This window comes from Squalius cephalus (assembly GCF_949319135.1).
Source record: "Squalius cephalus genome assembly, chromosome: 3".
Classification (NCBI taxonomy): domain Eukaryota; kingdom Metazoa; phylum Chordata; class Actinopteri; order Cypriniformes; family Leuciscidae; genus Squalius; species Squalius cephalus.
Window position 1 is genome coordinate 12,163,113 of NC_137124.1, and position 21,908 is coordinate 12,185,020.

The 21,908-nt window shown below is 37.2% G+C and overlaps 2 protein-coding genes across 3 annotated transcripts; one reads left to right on the forward strand and one right to left on the reverse strand.

Annotated features, from left to right (window-relative positions):
* Positions 1-303: 303 nt before the first annotated feature.
* On the reverse strand, positions 304-5,373 carry LOC307155782 (GTPase IMAP family member 8-like). 2 transcript variants are annotated; one of them, XM_079866721.1, is made up of 6 exons: positions 5,154-5,373; positions 4,245-4,937; positions 3,130-3,897; positions 2,907-3,044; positions 2,672-2,724; positions 304-478 (listed from the first exon to the last, which is right to left on the reverse strand). In XM_079866721.1, exons 1-6 carry the CDS (start codon positions 5,161-5,163, stop codon positions 467-469), a joined length of 1,674 nt encoding a protein of 557 aa, XP_079722847.1. In that variant the 5' UTR covers positions 5,164-5,373; the 3' UTR covers positions 304-466. The 2 variants fall into 2 exon arrangements, with proteins under 2 accessions (XP_079722847.1, XP_079722846.1); XM_079866720.1 differs by lacking the exon at positions 304-478 and having other exon boundaries at positions 522-2,724.
* A 12,883-nt stretch (positions 5,374-18,256) lies between these two features.
* On the forward strand, positions 18,257-21,652 carry nitr4a (novel immune-type receptor 4a). Its single transcript, XM_079866873.1, has 6 exons — positions 18,257-18,336; positions 18,470-18,820; positions 18,919-19,215; positions 19,644-19,754; positions 19,881-19,933; positions 20,019-21,652. The coding sequence occupies exons 1-6, from the start codon at positions 18,288-18,290 to the stop codon at positions 20,136-20,138; spliced, it is 981 nt and encodes a 326-aa protein (XP_079722999.1). The 5' UTR covers positions 18,257-18,287; the 3' UTR covers positions 20,139-21,652.
* Positions 21,653-21,908: the final 256 nt, after the last annotated feature.

The window sequence follows — 21,908 nt, forward strand, 5'->3', positions numbered from 1 at the left end:
AGCAAAGTTTCACCAACGATTCACAAGATGTTTTTTGAATAAATGTATTAAGTCAGTTCTCTTAAAGTTATCATAATCTAAATGTTTTTGTGAAAATGTTTTGCTTGAAAAGTGTGCTTGCACTATCTTTCTTTAAAACGAGTCCCACTTGGTTTGACACTTTATCTAATGCAAAGCCATTCATTTATCTTTAAGTATATGGCTTAAAATATTTGTTTGGGCCACTGCATAGTTTCAAGTCATGGAAAAGTATATTCACAACACATAGCTAGCAGTTCTAGTAATGTATATTCACAGTATTTTAATAACGAATTTTACTATGAGCAGAATGTGCTTTATTAAATTATTTTTGGATCTTTTTCTCCATTTCAGACAGCAACAATCAAAAACTATGGGATCCTGTGTTACTTTGCTTGATATCCTCCAATGTTGTTTTTGTGATAGTAATTGTCACACTCCTTGTTGTTCACTGTAAACGCTGGGGAAACAGGCATAGAGGTAAAATTCCACCCACACTTTCCATCAGTTAAGCGTTAAGAGTTTAATTGAATAGGCTGTTGATCCAGAAAAAGTTGTATACAGTCTAATATACAGATATATTGTACAAACACTTTAAATATTCAATCACAAATATGTATGTCAAAGTTTAACTATAATTTTCTGCAAATTTTGAAGGATCTACAAATCTAGCATCTCCGTCATGTGAGGTAATTTTCAAAAATACAAAATACATTTTCTTCTGTACTATAATATATACTTCTAATCCATTAAATATTAAACATTTTAACATAAAGTAATGTAATTTGCTTCTCAAGCAGAAAAGAAAAAAATAAGCTATACATTTTTTTTAACAGATTGGAGATTCAGAAGTGAATTATGCAGCTGTGAGTTTTGCCTCCGTCCCTTCAGCCAGAAGATCAAACAACAGACTGAATACAGTGAAAACATCTGAATACAGTGAAGTGAACTACAAGCAGACAGATCACATGATCTAACAGATGATTTGACATTTATCTTCACAAAATTATTTGCCTTTTATAAACATGTATTATTAATATTGATATTTCAAAAGCATCCATTACTGTACATATGTAAACAGAGTTCCTCCAAATTTTACTTTGAATAACTATTGTGTGCTGTAGAAATATACCCCCGGTTTCACAGACAAGGCTCAAGTCTAGTCACAGACTAAATTGCATGTTTGAGCTGTTTTAACTTTAAGCAACTTGCACTGATATATTTTAAAATATGTCAGTTTAAAATTTTTTTTCCTTCTGAGGCACATTTATAAAAGCCACTTAAAGGGGTGATATAATGCCATTTTCACAAGATGGAAAATAAGTCTCTGATGTCGCCAGAGTGTGTATGTGAAGTTGTAGCTCAAAATACCCCACAGATATTTTTATATAGCATGTTAAAAATGGGGAACGCACCGTTTTTGTGTCTGTCCTTTTAAATGCAAATGAGCTGCTGCTCCCAGCACAGGGGGAGGAGCTACAACAGCTTGTGTCCTGAAAATTTCAAAGACTTTTAGTCTTTTATATTCAAACTGGAGTCAGACAAAGATGGAGAGACTCAAGAAGAAGTGACAACATGTAGACAACATTTCTGAATGTTTAGTTGATGAATTTATGTAGCTTATGTGTAGGTATCTTCTAGTCATTGATTAGCATATTCTGTCATGAGGGTTTATGTAAATTTTAGGGTTAGTGATGTCACTAAGCCGGGAGGAATGTCCTGTAGTCTCTACCAGCCATTTAGTCCTTAGCAATTTCTTTAAAGAAAATATCTCCCTTTGCTTTTGTACTTTGAGCATTGTTACTTTGGAGATGTTGTTTATGCTCAAACAGCAACATTACAAACTAACTAAAGTTAAAAAAGGGAAATCATAATCAACCACCTCTTTAAATGTCCTAATTGAACTAAGGCCTAATCCTAATGTCTGTGAAACTGGGCCTTAAGCCGGGTGCACACTGTGCAATTTATTATCGTTCTTTACGATTGTTGCTTGTCAGACTGTTCAAACCTAATGTCAGACTGTACAACAGTCAAGACGCGTTAAAAACGGACGCATGCAAGAAAACTTGTCCGGAGTTTTACATCATCAATCAATGATTGAAATAGTGGCTACAAAGAAATCTCTAACGTTAATTTTGGTCACGACTTGTCTTGAAAATCAATTGAAAGACAATTTGACGGCCATCGAAGTCTCACTGCAGGACTGCGAGTCAAATCTTCTGACACTGCCAGAATTTCGTCGGAGGTCAAATTTGATCGCAACGGTCATTAATCGGCTGTCGGTGAACATGTCAAACTAACGTTCAAAGACTTCAGATTTTAGCCTAGGATCAGAGGATTCTTTTAGGATTTGCAAAATTTGTCTCAGACGGCCAAATCGCGGCCAAAATCACACAGTGTGCACCCAGCTAGTGTTTGTTAAAGCAGATTAATGGATCAATGAAGTGAAAGATAATAAAAAGTACAATCTGTTTGTATGAAAATGACATGCATTCTATGATAATAACTGCATGACAAAAATTAGAAAATTTAAACATGCATTTTCAGATTGTCTTCATGATTAATCTCTATCCTGTTCAGTCTTGTCATGTTCTTCATAGCTGGAAACACTTCCATAGTCTGATAAATGAAGCCTCTGATACCAGTCATGCACCTTAGCCAAAGACATCTGTATGTCCTCTTCATCAGCACATGAGGACATCTCTGCTATAAGGAAATAAAACAAAGCTTTGGTTATCTGACAGTTTTGACAGTTTTTCAAAAGAAACTTAAGTATGTGATTTTGAATTAGCAATCTGTTTGTTGGCAGCACAGAACTTTATTAGCTACCAGCCACTCTCAGCCAAACTTACAAATTAGTGAATAGTATAATTTTTTACCGGACTTACCATTGGCATCCAGACATTTTAGTTTATACTGGATCCTAGCCATGTCTACTGCTTCCCGACGATTCCATTCCCTCTCAAGTGCATCTTTCAGCTGGTGTTTGTTGATAAATGATTCTGTATTTATTACTCCTCCACTAACTGCAAGCAAAAGCATAATGAGGCAATTAAAGTGAGTATAAGCCACTGAGATCAAAATACATTTATTGCAAAAAATTACACATACAATCCAGAGATAAATCTAAACTTTGTCCTCTTCTGACAAATCTTTGTGGGCTCATTGTTTTCACCATCTCTTTCATCAGAGCATCACTTCTCTCCCATTCTTCATTAAGTAATTTTTTGATATCCTCAACTCGAAGCCACTCAGATAGGGTTTCTCTTTCTTGGGACTTCTTTTTCTTCCCCTGATGTTCATCATTGCTTTCCAGCAGATCACTTTCCATTATCATTTCCTCAATCTTCTCCAGTAACTGATTTACTTGGGTGCGATCTTCTCTCATGCTCTCAAACACATGATATCTGTTCCCGCACATCTCGACGAGTCCCACAAGGGCGTCACCTTCACTTTCAATGTGGTACTCAATAGGTTTGTTTTCCAATCTTCCTCCACATGTGAAGAGCACCATGGTTTGCCTCCAGACCTTTTCACCAAGTGGTCTCATGTTTTCTAATATGACTTCCATCTGCTCTTCTAAAAACGACGTGTCTGCCGGTATAACCAAGAGGATTGCATGGGGGGAAGAATCCATTGCCTTCAAGATCTCAGTATTCACCGAATCTGCGTTCAGTTGATACGGAAGAAATTTCCAAAAGCTTGGTGTGTCCACCACAGTGACCTGTCTTCCATTCACTTCTCCACATGTTCTGACACACTTCACAGTCTTGTCAAATGAAATGTCAGCATCCAAGATGGCACTGCAAGCTAATGTCTTGCCTGACAGGACCCAGCCCAGCAGCACAATATTCAGAGGTGTAACATCATGCTCTGCTTCTGTTGAAAATATGTATTTTAGAATATATTTAAAATATATAGAATTGTGAAATATTTATAATCTTTATGAATAAATATTATTTATAATATTATAATACAATATTTTATATTTATACATATATTATAATATATATATATATATGCATATATATATATATTATATATATATATATATATATTAACAAACTTCACTTGTTTCATTTAGAGACTTTAGTATAGGCCTACTGTACTTGTCTATGTTGTAGGCTACAGCTGATTGCAATGTAAACAACAATTGATCATTTTTATGCAATATAATTTATGGTTATACTGAGTAAAATAACTACAAACTAAAATTGGAGACTGACCGGCATCACTTTTTATTTCTTCCAGTTTTCTTCTCTTCTCCAAAACTTGGTGTGCTCTGGCAGTTGCTCTCTCTTCCACATTTTTTATTTTAATCTCCAAATCCATCAGCCTTCTTGCATCAGCTTTAAAAAAATGGCCATTGTTTTCAGCAACAAGTTTCTCTATCTGCCTAAATAGCTCTTTCGCCTGGGAACCATCTCTATCCAGGTCAGTGTCAAAACCAACATATCTGTTTCCACATTTTTGAGTAAGCTTGTTCAAGTTTTCCCCTTCACGTTCTACATATTGCTCTATAGTTTTGTCACCCAAATGTTTGAGTTTTGTGAAGACTATTATGGTTTGATGCCAGACATCTTCACTAATGAACTGCACGTGACCCTCGGCTGCTTTCCCGTGCTTCTCTGAGAAAGCAGAATCAACCTCTATCACCAGGAGGAAAACATGAGGTCCCGGTGGACAGATACTGGTGCTCCTAACAAGCTCCGCTTTCAGGCGCTCTGGGGTGTCACATAACTGATAACACTTCCACCAGCCTGGGGTGTCCACAAGAATGATTTTCCTGCCGTGTGTGTTTCCTTCCATCTTCACACACTGTGTGGTCGTATGATCAGATTCACATTTAACATTTAAAAAGGAGTGTGCCACACTACTCTTACCACTCCGGTGTCCTCCTAATAACACTAATCGCAATTCTGTAAAACAAAAGCAGGAAGAGGATGACAAAGTATTGATATATATATATACTTTGTACTGTATGAAGTTGTAGAAGCTGAATATATAATTTTTTTAACTAATTATCTACTTAACATTATATTTATTTTTTAAATTAATTTTCATGAAAATTATTTTAAAGCGAATCACCACATCCTACAATTTTTCTTGAAAATGCTTCATTTGATGTCTCTTACCGTCTGCCATTGTAAAATCCAAATAAAAAATATTGCTTGAAATAATAATTAATCCTTCTCAGTGATCAATTCTTCTCTCAGTCCTTTTTTAGTGTCTTTACTGTAGATTTAAAAAAAAAAAAAATGTGTTCATGAAAATGGTTGCATTTCATAAAATGGCTTCTTTCCATTGAAGGAGAAACTAAAACTGATGCATGATTGGACTATCTCTGTTTTGATCATGTTGTTTAATGTTGATAAACTGGACGAACCAGTAATAGGTCAAAAACACTCCTCCCCCCACCACGTCAAATCTATCTCTGTTTTGATCATGTTGTTTAATGTTGATAAACTGGACAAACCAGTAATAGGTCAAAAACACTCCTCCCCCACCCCCGTCAAATCAAAGTAAGTGTACTGATAGTTGTCTTCTCAGCATGGAAGTTAGTTGGAAAATTACACAGAGAAATAGCTGAAATACCAGAGGAATTGATTATGTTGTAGGCCATTGTAACTTAAACATTAATCTAGGGCTGTAACTAATGATTATTTTGGTAATTGAGTAATCTGTCGATTATTTTGATCGAGTAATTGGATATTTTTTGTGGTAATAGAAATAGACCTGCAAATCATAAGCACATGTTCTATAGTTTTCTAAAACCTTACAATAATCACAAAAACCAGTTGGGTGCTTCCCTAAAATTCTTAATTTTAGACCTATTCTTAATCTGGCCATAACTATTTCTTCTTTTCTATTCCCTCCTCTATTCTTCACAGAACCAACTTTATTTTGAATGGTATATAAATGTCTCCCTGAGTCTCCCTCTCCCACTGCTGTTTTTTCTCTTCTTTCTTTCTTAAACCAGCTTAAGGGTGCATTACTGCCATCTACAGGACTACAGGACAGGACAGTCATTTCAGTAACACCCCTGGGCAACCATTATTTTTAGCTGTGCAGCTCCTACTGTTGAATAGGAAGTAGATAACGTACAAAACAATTTAGTCTAAATAAAAACAACATTTTACAGGTTAGTGCAGAAAGTTTTGAGTGGTCGGGCTCGTCCTCTTTTATGGCTGTGTTTGACTGCTTTTGTCCTATAAGTGCTGTACCTTCTGTTTTAAGCCTCAGGCCAGTAAGGGGTTGTTGTCTTAATTTGACTTTCAGAACAATAAATTAACACTCATACAATAAGTTACACAGAAAGGCTGTTTAAAGAAATAACAACAGTTGCATTGGAATTATAAGGACAAATAGTAAAGCTCAGATATTTTTAAATGTTACAAACCATTTGCTATGTAGTTTAAAAGCTATATTGGGGTTCTTATAGGTAATACTGTATGCGTTTAATAAAAAACAAAAAAACAAAACATGGGCTACTTTTATATGTAGGCTATTTGAGAAAGTTTATTTAGGCTACACACACATGTGTTGGGTTTCCATGCTTGATGAGGACTTTTCAAAGACATAATGATTTTTAATCTGTACAAACTGTATATTCTATCTTCTAACCCTAAACACAACCCTTACAGAAAACGTTCTGCATTTGTAAATTTTCAAAAAAACATCCCCCCCCCCATTGGGACCATTCATTACTATCTAAAGAAGAGAATACCAGGACCACACGCACGCATACACACACGCGCGCACGCACACACACGCGCGCACGCACACACACACACACACACACACACACACACACACACACACACACACACACACACACACACGTTGTGTTTTCATGTTTTATGGGGACTTTCCATTGACATAATGATTTTTATACTGCATATTCAATCACCTTACATTAACCCTACCCCTAAACCTACACATTACAGAAAACTTTCTGCATTTTTACATTTTCAAAAAACAGCACTTAGTATGATTTATAAGCTGTTTTCCTCATGGGGACCAACATTTTTTGGATATTGCCATCTTTGTGGGGACATTTTGTCCTCTTAATGTAGGGTTTACTTGGACACACACACACACACACACACACACACACACACACACACACATACATACTTGGTTTCGCTATATTCGTGGGACATTTGGTCCCCCCACAATGTAAACCTGTATACACACACACACACACACACACACACACACACACACACACACACTTATCTGTTTATCTGTTTATAAGTGTTTTGATGTGCGATAACGAACCCACATTACTTTCTCTCATTCAAAATAGCCAAATTATGCTTTTTGCGGTCACTTGCAAAGTGTTAAGCTTGCATTGGTCTAATGTTGTGGTCTTTGCACTAAAGCAATAGCAGACCCTCACTAGTTTCCGTTTCAGGATGCGTTATGCTGACCTGATTTCTTTTATGTGTGTTTGTTCTTGTGCCACCAGTGACCTTTTAAGATAAACGCACCCACACTGGTGTAGGAGAAACCCGCTGAGATATGCACTTTGGTCAAAACAAGCTGCAAAAGATTTTAATAGAAGTACCACTCTCAGTAAATGCCAGACTTATTGCTTACATTTCATTATGGTTCTAAACGGTGGTTCTGGACAAATTTTACTAGGGGGGCCAAGGAGGGGCCAGTGTTTAACCAGAGGGGTATATTAAAAATGGCAACAAATTATATTTAAAGATGATAAACTTTATTTTACTTTAAAATCATATAAACCTTTATTTTGTACAAGAGTGAGTGCAGGTGCAAAAGAGGTAGGGCCAAAAAAAGAGAAAAATACAGTAAAGTACAACAAAGGGTACAACAATGTGCCATTTCTTATTTATGGAAGCCCCACTTCTGTGGACAGTTGAGTCCACACTTAAATATTTGAATTGGCACAACAATGCTGGAACAGTTGAATTTTAATAAAATATAGATACACTACACTACAGCAACAGGATACGGCGGTTGTGCTGTCTGGAAAAACAGTCCACAAATACATCAAGATCCAGAGCCTTGGCCCTTCTGGACTCTATGCTCAGGACACCAAGATCACTGAGTCTCTCATCAGTAGTAGTGGACCGCAGGAAGGTTTCAGTATGGAGAAACTGCGTTCGCAAGAGGCTGACCTTACAGGAAGAGTTACAGCAATCTTGCACAGTCTAAAGAGCTCAAAGAAAACTTCCCTATATGGCTCAATAAAACAAACCAGCTCAACTGTACTGCATGGCTTTTTAACTTCACCACTCTGTATTTTTCTCTCCAAAACTCTCTTAAATTGATGGAGCTCATGCTCTAAATCATCAATGTCTGCATTATACAAACGGCAAAATGAAAAAACATTGCTCTCCTTTAAAAAGGCATCACTCTGGGGGCTGAGAGATGCTTCTCATGAGCTCACAGTTGGTATTGGAGAAACGTCTGTTCAACTCATTGAGCATGCTGTCAATTACAGGATTGAAAAATGACGTACAAAACATATCTTTGTTGCCTTATACCTCCCTCTGACCAACAGTGCTTAGTGTGCAATAGCCACTGAGTCTGAGCTCAGCATTTTCTGATGTTTCGCCACTGACGTTGTTGCAGAATTACACTGCTCACAAATATTCAATGCTTCATCCCACAACTTATCAAAAAAAGACTCCTGCCTGTGGTCTTTCAATGTCTGGACTAAAGCATTTACTAAGTCAACAATCTTGACAGATCAACAGTTTGTGACTGTAACATGTCAGACAGTTGCTTTGTCTCCCCAAAGAACTAACGCAGAGTAACAAGATGCACAACAAATTCTAGGTCAATTTGAGCCAGAAGACCTCGGGCCTCAACAGTTTTTTCACCATGACGTTCTTGAGCAATCTCTTGCAGTAGTCGTTTAAGGGCAGGTAGAGTGTCCATAATATTACGTAGGGCTAGAAATCAGCATGCCCAACGTGTGTCGCTTTAACGTTGCAGCTCTCTTGTTCTGCCATACATTTGTCTTTGGAGTGACAGCCATTTTGGGTGCACATATGAGGTAGAGGTAAAAATATAAAGACTCTGTAACAAGGAACAAAACTCCTCTGTTTCTGGGACACTTTTGACTACATCAACTAACACTAAATTGAGACAATGTGTACTACAATGGATGTAGAAGGCAAATGTAGCCTGTTCTTTGATCCTTGCCTGAACCCCTGAATGCTTATCGCTCATAACGGCAGCGCCATCGTACGCTTGGCCTACAAGGTTATTTTTGTAGTTCAGGCCATAACGTTCCAGTAAGTGCACTATTTTTCCAGTAAGCCCTGCAGCATCTAAGATCTCTCCAGATTCAAAATGGAGGAAACTCTCCTTAATGGCCCCATTGTAATAGTACCTGAGTGTGAAAGAAATCTGTTCCCTTTTTGAAATATCCTTTGTTTCATCTGCCATGATGCTAAAAAAACCTCACTGTTCTTCACTTCTTCTATGATTTCAGACCGAACTATTTCTGCCAAACAACCCAAAACCTCATTCCGGATCATCTTGCTTGTGTACTTTGCATTGTGAATGGAAGTTAATCTTCTCTTAACAAGTGGGTCGTGGTTAGCAACTGTTTTAAGAATTTCCCTAAAGTTTCCTTTGTTATTGGACTCTTCAGATTCATCGTGTCCTCTTTGTGCTATATTTTATGTAGCTGTAAGTAAGTATGTTCAGTTTGGCCTGAAGCTCCGTCTTCTGTCCCCCATCAAAGTGGTTGGGAATATATTCAAGTTGGGCTGTACTGGTACATCATTCTTGGACTTGCTGATATCTATAGAAAGATGTACAGTAAACATAGGGCACATCTACAACACATGGGTGGCCAGGGACATGTCTACAGAGGCACGGGCCTCCCTAGGCCTCCATGTAGAACCGCCACTGGTTTTAAAATAGTTTGTTTTTATGATGTCAAAAATGAATGCTTTATGCCTGTTGACAAGAAAGTCAAACTAGATTAATGCATTGATTGCAAATGATTCAGATTTGAACTCTTGTCTTTTCTAAATCGAGTCAGTTACAGACAGTGTTGGGTAAAGTCACTTTTAAATATAATGCATTACAATATTGCGTTACTTTCTAAAAGAGTAAAGGTCCTTGCACACTGAGTCCGTAATTTTCGCCTTAACTAACTTGGATACTTAGATACTTTTTATGTAAAGTAATACTTTACAATAGGAAAATCTTTGAAACATTAACTCAGATATTTTGTTGCAAATTTAAAAGTACTTTACTTTACTTTACTAATTACTTGAAAAAGTAATCTGATTATGTAACTGGCAATGGCAATTATTGTATTGCATTACCCCTAACACTGGTTATATGTAATTAAAGGGATAGCACCGTGATTTTGCCAATTAAGACATGCTCCTGGTTCAACATTTTTTGTTGATCCTGGAACAACATTCCTGTCTAAAAAATTTAGTCCTGACCCTAACCCTATCCCTTCTCCTAAACCTAACCCTACCCATAACTTATCCCTAAAATCAGAGGTAAATGATAGGTGAATAACACTGATGTAGAAGCGCCTAACCCTGGTTGTAAGCCTATACTTGACATAAACTTTCCTTTAAGGATCTTAAACAATATGGCCTGGTTTCACAGACAGGGCTTAGATTAAGCCAGGATTAGACCTTCAATTAGGACATTTAAGTAGCTTTTATAAATATGCCTTAGAAAAAAAAACATTACTGGTGTGAATCTTGTGCCAACCTGTGGCCAATTCAAACAACCACAAAAGGTTTCACAGACCTTCAACACAACTTGTTGTGTTCCAAGGGTATATGAATGAGGTGTTCCAGGAGTTCCTTCACCGATTCGTCGAGGTTTACATAGATGACATCCTCATCTACTCCCGGAACCTGGCCGAACATCGTCTCCACGTGACGCAGGTCCTTGAAAAGATCTGCCATCATCACCTCTAACTCAAGCTTGAGAAATGCGAGTTCCACACAACCTCCATCCACTTCCTAGAGTACGTCATCGACCAACATGGCATCCAGATGGACCAGAGGAAAGTGGATACCATCCAGAACTGGCCACAACCCACTACCATAAAGGAACTCAACATTTTCTCGGGTTTGCCAACTTCTACCGACGATTCATCCACAACTACAGCCTCCTCAGTTCTCCTCTGACCTCCGCTCTCAAAGGCCGGCCCAAGACTCTGTCCTTAACCCCTGCAGCATCTGAATCTTTCCAACAGCTTAAACAAGCCTTCCAAACTGCTCCGACCCTGGTCCACCCTAATCCAGATCTTCCGTCCATCGTTGAAGTGGATGCCTCAGCTGCCGGGGTCGGAGCGGTCCTCTCCCAGCGGCAGGGTGATCTTCCTAGACTCCATCCATGTGCCTTCTACTCTAAGAAGCTTTCCCCAGCGGAGCAGAACTACGACATTGGTAATCGAGAACTGCTCGCCATCAAGCTGGCTCTTGAAGAGTGGAGACATTGGCTGAAGGGAGTGGATCACAAGTTTGAAGTTATCACAGACCATCGTAACCTTGAATGCCTACGAGAAGCTAAAAGATTGAACCCACGCCAAGCCCGGTGGGCTTTATTCTTCGCCAGGTTCAACTTCACCGTCTCATATCGACCTAGGGATAAGAACTGTAAGGCAGATGACTTATCACGTCTTCACCAACCTGTTCCTGATTATTCTACTCCTGAGCCCATTCTCCCTCCAGCCATGATTCCAGTCAATTCCTCCCATGGGCCGAGTATGCCCAAAACTACCAATCCACCACAGGGCTCACCCCATTTCAATGCATCCTGGGGTACCAGCCTCCTCTATTCCCCTGGTCGAGTGAGCCCTCAGAGGTTCCAGCTGTCAACCACTGGTTCGAGCAAAGCGAGAGGGTATGGGACTCAGCTCATGTGCATCTCCAACAGGCAGTGCAGAGACACAAGAGACAGGCGGATAACCGTAGAACTCCTCGCTACCAACCAGGCCAGAAGGTATGGCTCTCAACGCGGGACTGCCGTAAGCTGAGTCCCCGGTACATAGGCCCATTCACAGTGCAGAGGCAGCTCATATACAGGCTAAACCTTCCACCACACTACAGAATTGCACCATCCTTCCACGTATCACTTCTCAAACCTCACTCTGAACCTGTATTCTCTCCTCCCACAGAATCTGGTGACGACGAAGTACTTCCTCCTCCCAACACCACCAAAGAGGAGCCTATCTACCGGGTTCGAGCTATCCTTGACTCACGACGACGGGGCCCCAGACTGGAATACCTCATCAACTGGGAGGATTCCCGAGGAACATTCCTGGGTCACACGTCATGATATCCTCAAACCTGCACTCCTCACACAATATCACTCAGAACACCCAGATCGACTTTCACCACAGTTCTAATTCACCACACCTGCACATCATCAACCATGCTCACTATAAAGAGACACTTCCCCTTCACTTCTTTGTCTGGTCTCATCTTTACGTGAACACACAGACTCTACTCAACTACTTACCTGTGCTACTTACCTCGAAGATACCTCTCTGTACTTCATTGCCGATCACCCGCATCCTGTCTTCTGTCATCTGTCTCCAGCCATCTGCCCGCTATATCCACGGTCCTCATCTAATTACCAATTCTTCTACATATATACTCACCAGTCATCTCTGCTATTCCACTCCGTCCCTCTGTTCAATAAAACCCTGTTTTTGTATTACTCACCTGTCTGCTTCTCATACTATGACAATAAATCATGTACACTTAGTTTATACTTATATATATATCTGCTAAAATGCAAAACAGACACAGAACTGTTTGCTGACCTTTGACCTTTTTACAAAGTCTCTGTTTTTTATATTTTTAACATGTTGTTGCATAGTCACAACATTCATGACATTTGATATTGTGTTTCAAAAAACATTGTGGTGTCATAGAGCCTCACAGAGCTGTTTAATGTAAATTTCTACAGAAAAGTTAATTACACTGATACAAGTAAAGAAATGTTTCTATATGTTTCTATAAATCTAGAACTATATTGACTGCAGGAAGTCCACTAGGTCAAAGACTTGTTAATGAGGACAAGGGGTGTTAACTGAAAGACGGAGAAGGTTTAAATGATTGTAATAACTTCACTCAGCCAATGAGAACCTTTTTCGAAGTTTGGACAATTTGCATACACGATACACTGAAATTTATCAGTTTATATGTCATATTCTCATTTTGTTCTCAGGATGGAGACAGCTCACATGCCAGGTATCAAGAGGTTTGCTCTGCACACATACGCTCTTATGTTCTACATATCATGTAAGTAATCTTCCATTTATTTATTTAGGATTTTTTAAAATACATTATATTATCAGAATAACCTTTGAGTTAACTTTTAAACTATTTTAGTTTAATAGTTCAATTGACAATTACATATGAATTCCAGACTTTCTCAATATTTGGTCCGTCTTTTGCTTTAATGACAGCAGGACTTGAGCTGATTACTCTTTTCGGTCACACTTTAGACTAGGGTCCAATTCTTACTATTTACTACGACTTTTGCCTCAATCAACTTCTAATTACTGCTTATTAATAGTTGGTAAGGTAGTTGTTAAGTTTAGGCACTGGGTTAAGGGATGTAGAATATGGTCATGAAGAATAATGCATTAATATGTGCTTTATAAGTACTAACAAACAGCCAATATCCTAGTAATATGCATGCTAATTAGCAACTAGTTATTAGTGAGAATTGGACCCTAAACTAAAGTGTTACCCTTTTTTCTAGCATGATTTGAGATGCGAGTATTTTGTGCTTCCTTCAAGTCACTTTTATTTATACAGCACTTACTATACAGATTGTTTCATATCTATCTATCTATCTATCTATATTCATCAACAAGTTAACTGTACTCCTTTTTTTTTGTGGAAATGATTGAGATATGATTTCCCAGGACTCATCAGGACTTCTCTTATATCAGGTGTGTCTATGACACCCAGTGTTTTCCAGCCAAACGTCTCAGTCACAGCACCAGTCGGTGGTTCGGTCATCCTGGAATGCTACACCACTGCTAATCCGGTTGTGACCTGGGTTTGGCTCAAACAAATCCCAGGACAAAAGTTAAACCCTATAGTTTACACATATTACAAGAAAATAAGTCTTCAAGAAGAATTTGTCAACGAATCACAGCTTGAAGTCAAAGTCGATGACAAGAAATCTGCATTAATTTTCACCAAGATTACATCCAGAGATGCCGCCTATTACCATTGTGGTGTGCAGTTGTATGAAACTTTGTACTTTGGAGGGGGATCTTATCTAACAGTTAATGGTGAGTGGAAACCTGGATTGTGAGAATGTAGCCAAATTTGGAAATTCTAAGTTTGTTTTATTATTATTACTGCGAATACTAAAGAGTTTTTATTTTATTTTTGAGATGCGAAGCCAATTAAAGTCATCCAGCATCCCGTTTTGGACTCGCATCATGTAGGAGACTCTGTGACTCTTCATTGCTCAGTCTTTGGTGAGACTTGTTCAGGAAAGCAAAGCGTCTACTGGCTTAAATACGAACCAAGGGAGTCTCGCTCAGGATTGATTTACAGTGAAGGAGACAGGAAAGATCAGTGTGAGAAGATCTCTGTGTCTGGATCAACTGTACAGAACTGCGTGCACAAAGTCTCCAAAAGCCTCGCCAGTGATGAAACTTACTTTTGCAGTGTGGTCACATGTGGAAAGCTATTCATTGGAAATGGAACTAAACTGACAGCTGATGGTAAAACTTTTTTTATTGCCGTAATATCTTTTTTCATATTTAGGCAATATATTTCTTATATCAGTACTTTTTTTCAGAGAATTCAGTAATAGAAAAAGAGACATTTTATTCCATTTGGATTGTTCAGATTTACATGATAAAATGACATCTTATTTCTTAAACATTTTTTTCCAGTTGTTTCTCATAAAACAACGTTCTATATCATCGCACTGCTCTCCGCTGTATTAGTGATATCAGTAATAGTGAATATAATAATGGTGCTGTCATGGAGAAGAGCTGCACACAGAAGTAAGACCCTTTTTTACTCATCTCACATTTCAAAATTACATTCTCTCAAAAAAAAAAAAAAAAAACGGCTAACAAATACACTACCATTCAAAAAATTACAATGTTTTTAAATCTTATTATTGTTTTTGAAAGTAGTCTCTTGTGCGCACGCAGGCAGTAAAACAGTAATGTGAAATATTATTTAAATTTAAAGCAATTGTTTTCTATTTTAATATATTTTAAAATGTAATTAATTCTGATGATCAAAGCTGAATTTTCAGCATCATTACTCCAGTCTTCAGTGTCACATGATCCTTCAGAAATCATTCTGATATGCTGATTTGCTGCTCAATAAAAAGTTCTTAATATTATGAATGTTGAAAACAGCTTGTTGATTGTCAGTGTTGAAATAGTGATAATTTTTTTCAGGATTCTTGATTTACATTATAAATGTCTTTTAAATCACTTTTGCATCGTTGCAAAACTGAAATATTAAGTTATTTAAAAAATATCTTATTGGCCCCAAATTTTTGAACTGTGGTGTATACATTTTCCAAAATGATTTGATGTAACTGTTCTAATTTCTAATTATGATACATTTTAAGGTGTTGGCGAGGTTCAATCTACAGCCCAGGTGAGTTGCTTTATATTTTTTTACATTATACACAGAGAGTGGGCAAGCTGTGCCACTCAAATAAACATGAACATTAATGAGTGGTTTATACTAATATTTAATAATGTACTTTACAATCCCAAAGTAAAATTTTGCTGCACATTGTTTGCATTTAAGATATTTATGAACCATCCAGAATATATGTATAACACATACATAAACCATACAGAGGTGTACAGAGTACCTCAAAACCATACTTGAGTAAAAGTTCAGAATACCTTACACCGAAAATGACTCACCAATTTTAATACGTCTTAGAATATCTGATTTTAACAGTACTTAAGTATTTACTTGTACTGAATATAGGCTCAAAGATGCATCAGTCCTCAACACCTAAAAGACATGCCAGTGAAAAACAAGAAACAGTTGATTTGTGAGGAGAGCAACAATGTTTGTTTTCTAAAATCAAAATAAAACGGAACACCTCAATATTGTAATAAATCAAGGTTGACTCCTAAAACATCTACAAACACTCAAGTCTCAGTTAAGTGCTCAAAAAGGGAATAGGTAAAACCAATATCCTTCAAAATGATCTCTTCAATATAATGGATAAATGAAAGAATGTTAATTAACATTAAATAGTCAAAGGCTACTTGCACTGGACATGCTGGTTCGGCTGAAGCCATGTCCTCATTTCATAGCTCATATGTGACCCTGAATCACAAAACCAGTCACATGTCGCACAGGTATATTTGTGTCAATAGCCAACAATACATTGTATGGGTCAAAATTATTGATTTTTCTTTTATGCCAAAAATCATTAGGATATTAAGTAAAGATCATGTTCCATGAAGATATTTAGTAAACTTCCTACCATGAATATATTAAACGTTTATTTTCGTGAGTGAATGCAGCACAATCGCGAACATAAATGGACAACTTTAAAGGCGATTTTCTCAATGTTTCAATTTTTTTGCACCCTCAGATTCCAGATTTTCACGTATCTCGGCCAAATATTGTCCTACAAACCACACATGATAAAATTACGTTTAAATCTCAATTTTAAAAACTAGCAACTAGTTACTAGCAACTAGGTAGATTCAGCAACTACCTGCTAATGCACTCGCATTCACGTTAAGTAGCTTTTTTTGACAAGTTTGGGTGAGTAAGGGCAAAACGCATAAGATATAGTACCTTCAGTGCCCTGTAGATGGCGACATCACTTCTTTTGTAGCAGAAATAAACTGCTGCAGAAAAAGTTAGGTGCCATACTCATCAGAAATGTATTGGAATAAAGAGTACATATACTCCTATAGTAAAAAATGTAGTGCAAATATCTTTGTTCTTCAGTAAAACTAGAAAGTAGCCAAAAAGATACAGTTACTAATTACATTTACTCAAATACTTTACACCACTGATACCGTAACATTACTGAGTATTGTCTAAATTATATTCTCTCATCAGACTGCTGACATAAACTCAGAAAACTATGCATCGCTGAAGTTTTCTTCAGTCCAGCCTTCATGTAAAATAAAAGGCCACAAAGAGGTAAATTCTGTGGTCTATGCATCTGTACGCAAACAGGAAGTGTAAAACAAGGATTTCCTCATTCTTAATGCTTGTCATGTTGTAACTGCTTCAGACTTTTGTTTGTCTGTAAATTGTTTAAATGAATATCACTTATCATGTGGTCACAAATAATACGAGCATCACAGCATTCAGCTGCAAGATGAAGCCTTGTATTTTGACGGTGATGAGGGAGAGACTTCTGTTACCGTCTTTTATAGATTTTCTTTTATGTTGTTGTCTTAAAATGTTGTCTTATAGGGCTTTCATTTTATAATAGCATTTATGTGACATTGTGCCACCATGTAATTCAGTGTGTCATTACTATGTATAAATTTACACATTAAAACATGAAAAAATCGATAAATTGAGTGTTTACAATAATTTAGCATTAAATTCAGCACCATGGAGAGGGGCGACATTTTGCAAATGAGGGGGAAAACGTTCAGAGCAAATTGCTTGACACCAATAGACAAAAAATATCAGTATAATTACAAATGAACCCCAAAATGACACAAACATGGAAAATAGAGATATAGTAGACAGTTTGTTTTTCTCTACTGTTGTAGCATTATGCAAAAATACAGTAATGTACTACTAGTCACATCCAGATGATGGCAGTCAGATATCACTAGTACACACAGATACATAGATATACTCTTATACAGTAAAAACATGTGTTAGCAAAAGCATGCAATGGCTTCCATTGGTGAACTTATACTCCTTATACAACTAAAATCATCTTCAAATTAAGTATTTTCTTTCTACCTCTTCCGGACTGCTCTGATGTTTTTGTATTACATACCATGTACTTGTCCCAAAATATTTAATTAATTTTGTTTTATAGTTGATGTATCATCTTTTTTTTAGCATGTCGCCATCCTAAGCATCTCTCTAAAATGCATTCATCTGGCCTCAAAATGCATGTCTGCTAGTTGCATTTGCTTACATACTGTACTTAGCAGCTTACTTCAGGAAATGGGCAGTAATATGTGATTGCAGAGAGCCAGTAGAGTCACATGATGAAACCCTCAGAAAGCATATAGATACATAGACCGAGAACCACATTTAGACAGAAGTGCAAAATAGGAAGAACATAAAATGGATTGCAGCATCTACATGATACTTTTTCTCTTTCTTCATGAAGTCTGTAAGTACAACATAACAAAACCTTTTTATCATTCTTCCTTTTTTTGAATCACAGTATACAAAATATTTGATAATTCTTTAACTAAACATTTACATGCCGTCTTAGCTAACCATGTTATTTATTTTCCCAACAGGTGAATATAATTGCCGTGTTGCTCATGTGGATCATGTTTTAACCGTTCAAGAGGGGGACAGTGTGTTGTTCTCTTGTCTTTTTTTAGATGATCAGTTACACCGAGCATTATGGTATAAACAGGTTCTTGGAGAGAAACCTGTCCTAGTAGTGTCTTCATATCACCACTCTCAACCGAATGAATTTTCTCCAGACTTTGAAGAAACTCAACGATTTCATGCAGTGCGAACAGCTGATAGTTTTAACTTAACCATCCCGAGGGCTTTGAAATCTGATTCAGGCACTTACTTCTGTGCCTCTTCCTTTGCCAATGTTGTTTCCTTCGGGACTGGAACTATTCTGTTGGTTAAAGGTGAGGATTGTAATACTTTTTTTTTTTTTATAAAGATGGGTAATTACATTTATTGTCAATGTCAATTTGACCCCCCCCCCTTGGTGTTATCAAGCCAGGAAGCAATGTGACTCTGCAGTGCTCAGTGCAAGTGAAAATGTGTGATAAAGGAGTACAACTAGTTTACTGGTTCAGACAGGGTTCAGACACAATCCATCCAGGAATAGTTTACACTCATGGAGACACGAACAACGAGTGTGGAAAGAACTTTGCAGCCTCCACTTCTAATGCGCAGAGCTGTCTCTACAACCTCCCCAAGATGAATGTGGGTCTCTCTGATGCTGGGATGTACTATTGCGCTGTGGTAACTTGTGAAGAAGTTTTATTTGGAAACGGCACAACGTTGGTCATTGAAGGTAATTGCCTTATTTTTTTAAGAAGTGCACTTTTATCCAAAGCGACTTGTGAAGTATGAACATCACAAGCCATTTATCATAAGAGCAATATTTACAGTACATAATGCCAAGTTTCAAAGATAAATTAGATAAGATAGATAAGTACACATGCTTTTTTAAAATGAGTTATAGATAGATAGAGCGATAGAATGATAGATAGTCATAAAAACAAAGTCTTTCTTTTAATTGTAGGAAACCTTTTCATTGTATCCTTAAAGTAAAATCCTTTTTAAAGAAAACAATGATGTCAAAGTATGAATATAATAATTGTTGTGCTTTTCATAATCATACTCCTGCATGGGGATTAAACTTAATTTAACTAAATATTAGTTATAACATAACAAACTATTGTAGATTTATAAAGTTGCACAATGTTTATTGTGTTTCAGATGAATTTAATAATGAGAGGATGCAGTATTTTATTTTAATTGGCCTTGCAGTGGTGTGTTCAATCAGCCTTCCCATCAATCTGGTGCTCTGCTTACCAATGAGAAGAAAAGGTAAGTTATTTCTTAATTTAAGTGATATAATTTCAGTTCAAGTATTATCAATAATAATAATCCTAATATAAGAAAGTATATGTTTATAATAACTCTTTTCATACTGCTTTATTTGACTTCTAACAGTTAGAACACCTCAACAAACCCAGACCGCTAATGACGTAACAACCAGAGTTGAGGTTAGGAGAATCATATGTGTGAATAACAGTTAACTCGTGTAATTGAAAAGAGTGCTGAAAAAAGTCTCTTAATTCTTTCTTCTAGTACCGCAACACTGATGACATTAACTATGCTGCCCTGAACCTTTCCACAAAAAGAGGTCAGAGAAAGAGGACCTCAGAGGAGACGCTGTACTCTAGACCGATGTTGCGCGATAATATCTGAAACCTATTGCTGCTGATTGTCAAATCACATCATAATATTTAACACAAACTCCAGGAGTGCATTAAAAAAACTTCCTATGCACTTGGTGCGTCTCTGCTTATTACGCTACGTGTTAAACGTGTTTTTGTTAGTGTTAACATTAACATTTCTGTATAAGAGAAACAACGTGCAAAATTATATAAAAGCATAACCACATCCTGTAAGGGGGGAACTAGATGTGACAGTAGTGTGTTCATCAACTTGAATAAACATCTCAACTTTTTTAGGTCAACCTTCTCTATTTCAGTTATTCATCCCCAACACCGTATGGTTACTTCCTCCACAACAGAGCATGTGTGTTAAATAGTGCATCTCAAAATGCAATGCACTCGATTTGACCTTCCGTTTCCAGTGAATGTAGTACAAGACATATCAACTGTGATATTTAGCATATCATTCAAGTCAAGTCAAGTCACCTTTATTCATATTGCGCTTTATACAATACAGATTGTTTCAAAGCAGCTTTACAGTGATAACAGAAAAAGAAACTCTCATAGTTCAGTGTAGATTCAGTTCTACCAGAAAGACTCGGGAGAATTATTTCAATAAACCATACATTTATTGACAGCTCAGCAAGCTGATAATATACAAAGTCATTTGGCATAGGCCCCGTCCGTAGTGCATAATCCGAGGGTATCGGATCTGCAATTCCTGCCTGAAGACGAAGGCAGGGGCGCAGCCGACCCCCCCGGGAGGTATGGACAGGACCATCCTGGTGGTGGTGGGGAGGATGGGGGTAATCGTCGCTTCAGTATCTGCGAACTCAAACATGTGTAAGTACCGAGCTTTTATACAATGAGCCTACGAATATGATTGGATAGAAGTGAAGGCAATAGGTGACATAGTAATTGAGTCTTCCCGGCAGAACTTATGCTAAAGCTTTCATTTCCATGTAAAGATAATCAGTAATTAAATTAGTTCATTTTCAAGTTTTCTGCAGAAAACAGAGATGTCATCGTCCATCTCAGTTCAGTTCTCCAATAGTGTCAGTGCAGTCAAATCAGTAATATTGTTGAATATTAAGTGTCCCCGACTAAGGAAGCCAGAGGCGACATCCTTTTTTACTCATCATGATGTGATAAGAATGCCGAGAATTAAATTCAACATGAGTCAGCACTTGTAACACATTTTACTTCCGTAATGTGACATACTGTATTTGGAGAAAAACAGATATTCAATGAAGGGGAAATTAGGGGTGAATTTTTTGGGTTAATTTCCATGCAAATCATGGAACTGGTTTCCTTAGTTGCAGTGGAAGGCTTGAAAAATTAGTGGGGATTAGTGACTGTGAAAAAAGGAATGTGGTTTCTGAGTTGTAGGATTTTTTTATCCTTCTTTGGAATAGGAAAAGTACATTTTCTTTGGAATAGTAAAAGTAAATTTGGATTACATTTGGATTAATGCTGACCAGACATTTTTATTTCCAATACGAGAACAGGATGCACCTCACCTGAAAAAGTCACCTGAAACATTGCAACAAGAAAAAAAAAAAATAGGGCAGGACTTGCTTTTGTACATTGGCAATTGATTGGATGGTTGTGGTTTGCTATTGGTCGATCTCATGTGAGTGACAGGTTGCCCCGCCCTCGCACCGTAGAACACATAATTAGAGAAGAGAAGAGAAAAATAATGATGCGCAATGATAACTCATTTATAATAATTTATGCAAATTAATTGTCAATATGTCATAGGCCCGGTTTCACAGATAAGGCTTAGATTAAGCCAGGCTTA

What these genes read in the sequence shown, in the direction of transcription:
- LOC307155782 (XM_079866720.1), bottom strand. An exon ending in TTTAGATTTATCTCTGGATT is followed by an intron (nt 3,045 to 3,129) that starts GTATGTGTAATT and finishes TTTTGCTTGCAG; the next exon opens with TTAGTGGAGGAGTAATAAAT. An exon ending in AAAATGTCTGGATGCCAATG is followed by an intron (nt 2,725 to 2,906) that starts GTAAGTCCGGTA and finishes ATTTCCTTATAG; the next exon opens with CAGAGATGTCCTCATGTGCT.
- nitr4a (XM_079866873.1), top strand. Translation starts at nt 18,288, where the DNA reads ATGGATTGCAGCATCTACATGATACTTTTTCTCTTTCTTCATGAAGTC. An exon ending in CTTACCAATGAGAAGAAAAG is followed by an intron (nt 19,755 to 19,880) that starts GTAAGTTATTTC and finishes GACTTCTAACAG; the next exon opens with TTAGAACACCTCAACAAACC. An exon ending in ACGTAACAACCAGAGTTGAG is followed by an intron (nt 19,934 to 20,018) that starts GTTAGGAGAATC and finishes TCTTTCTTCTAG; the next exon opens with TACCGCAACACTGATGACAT.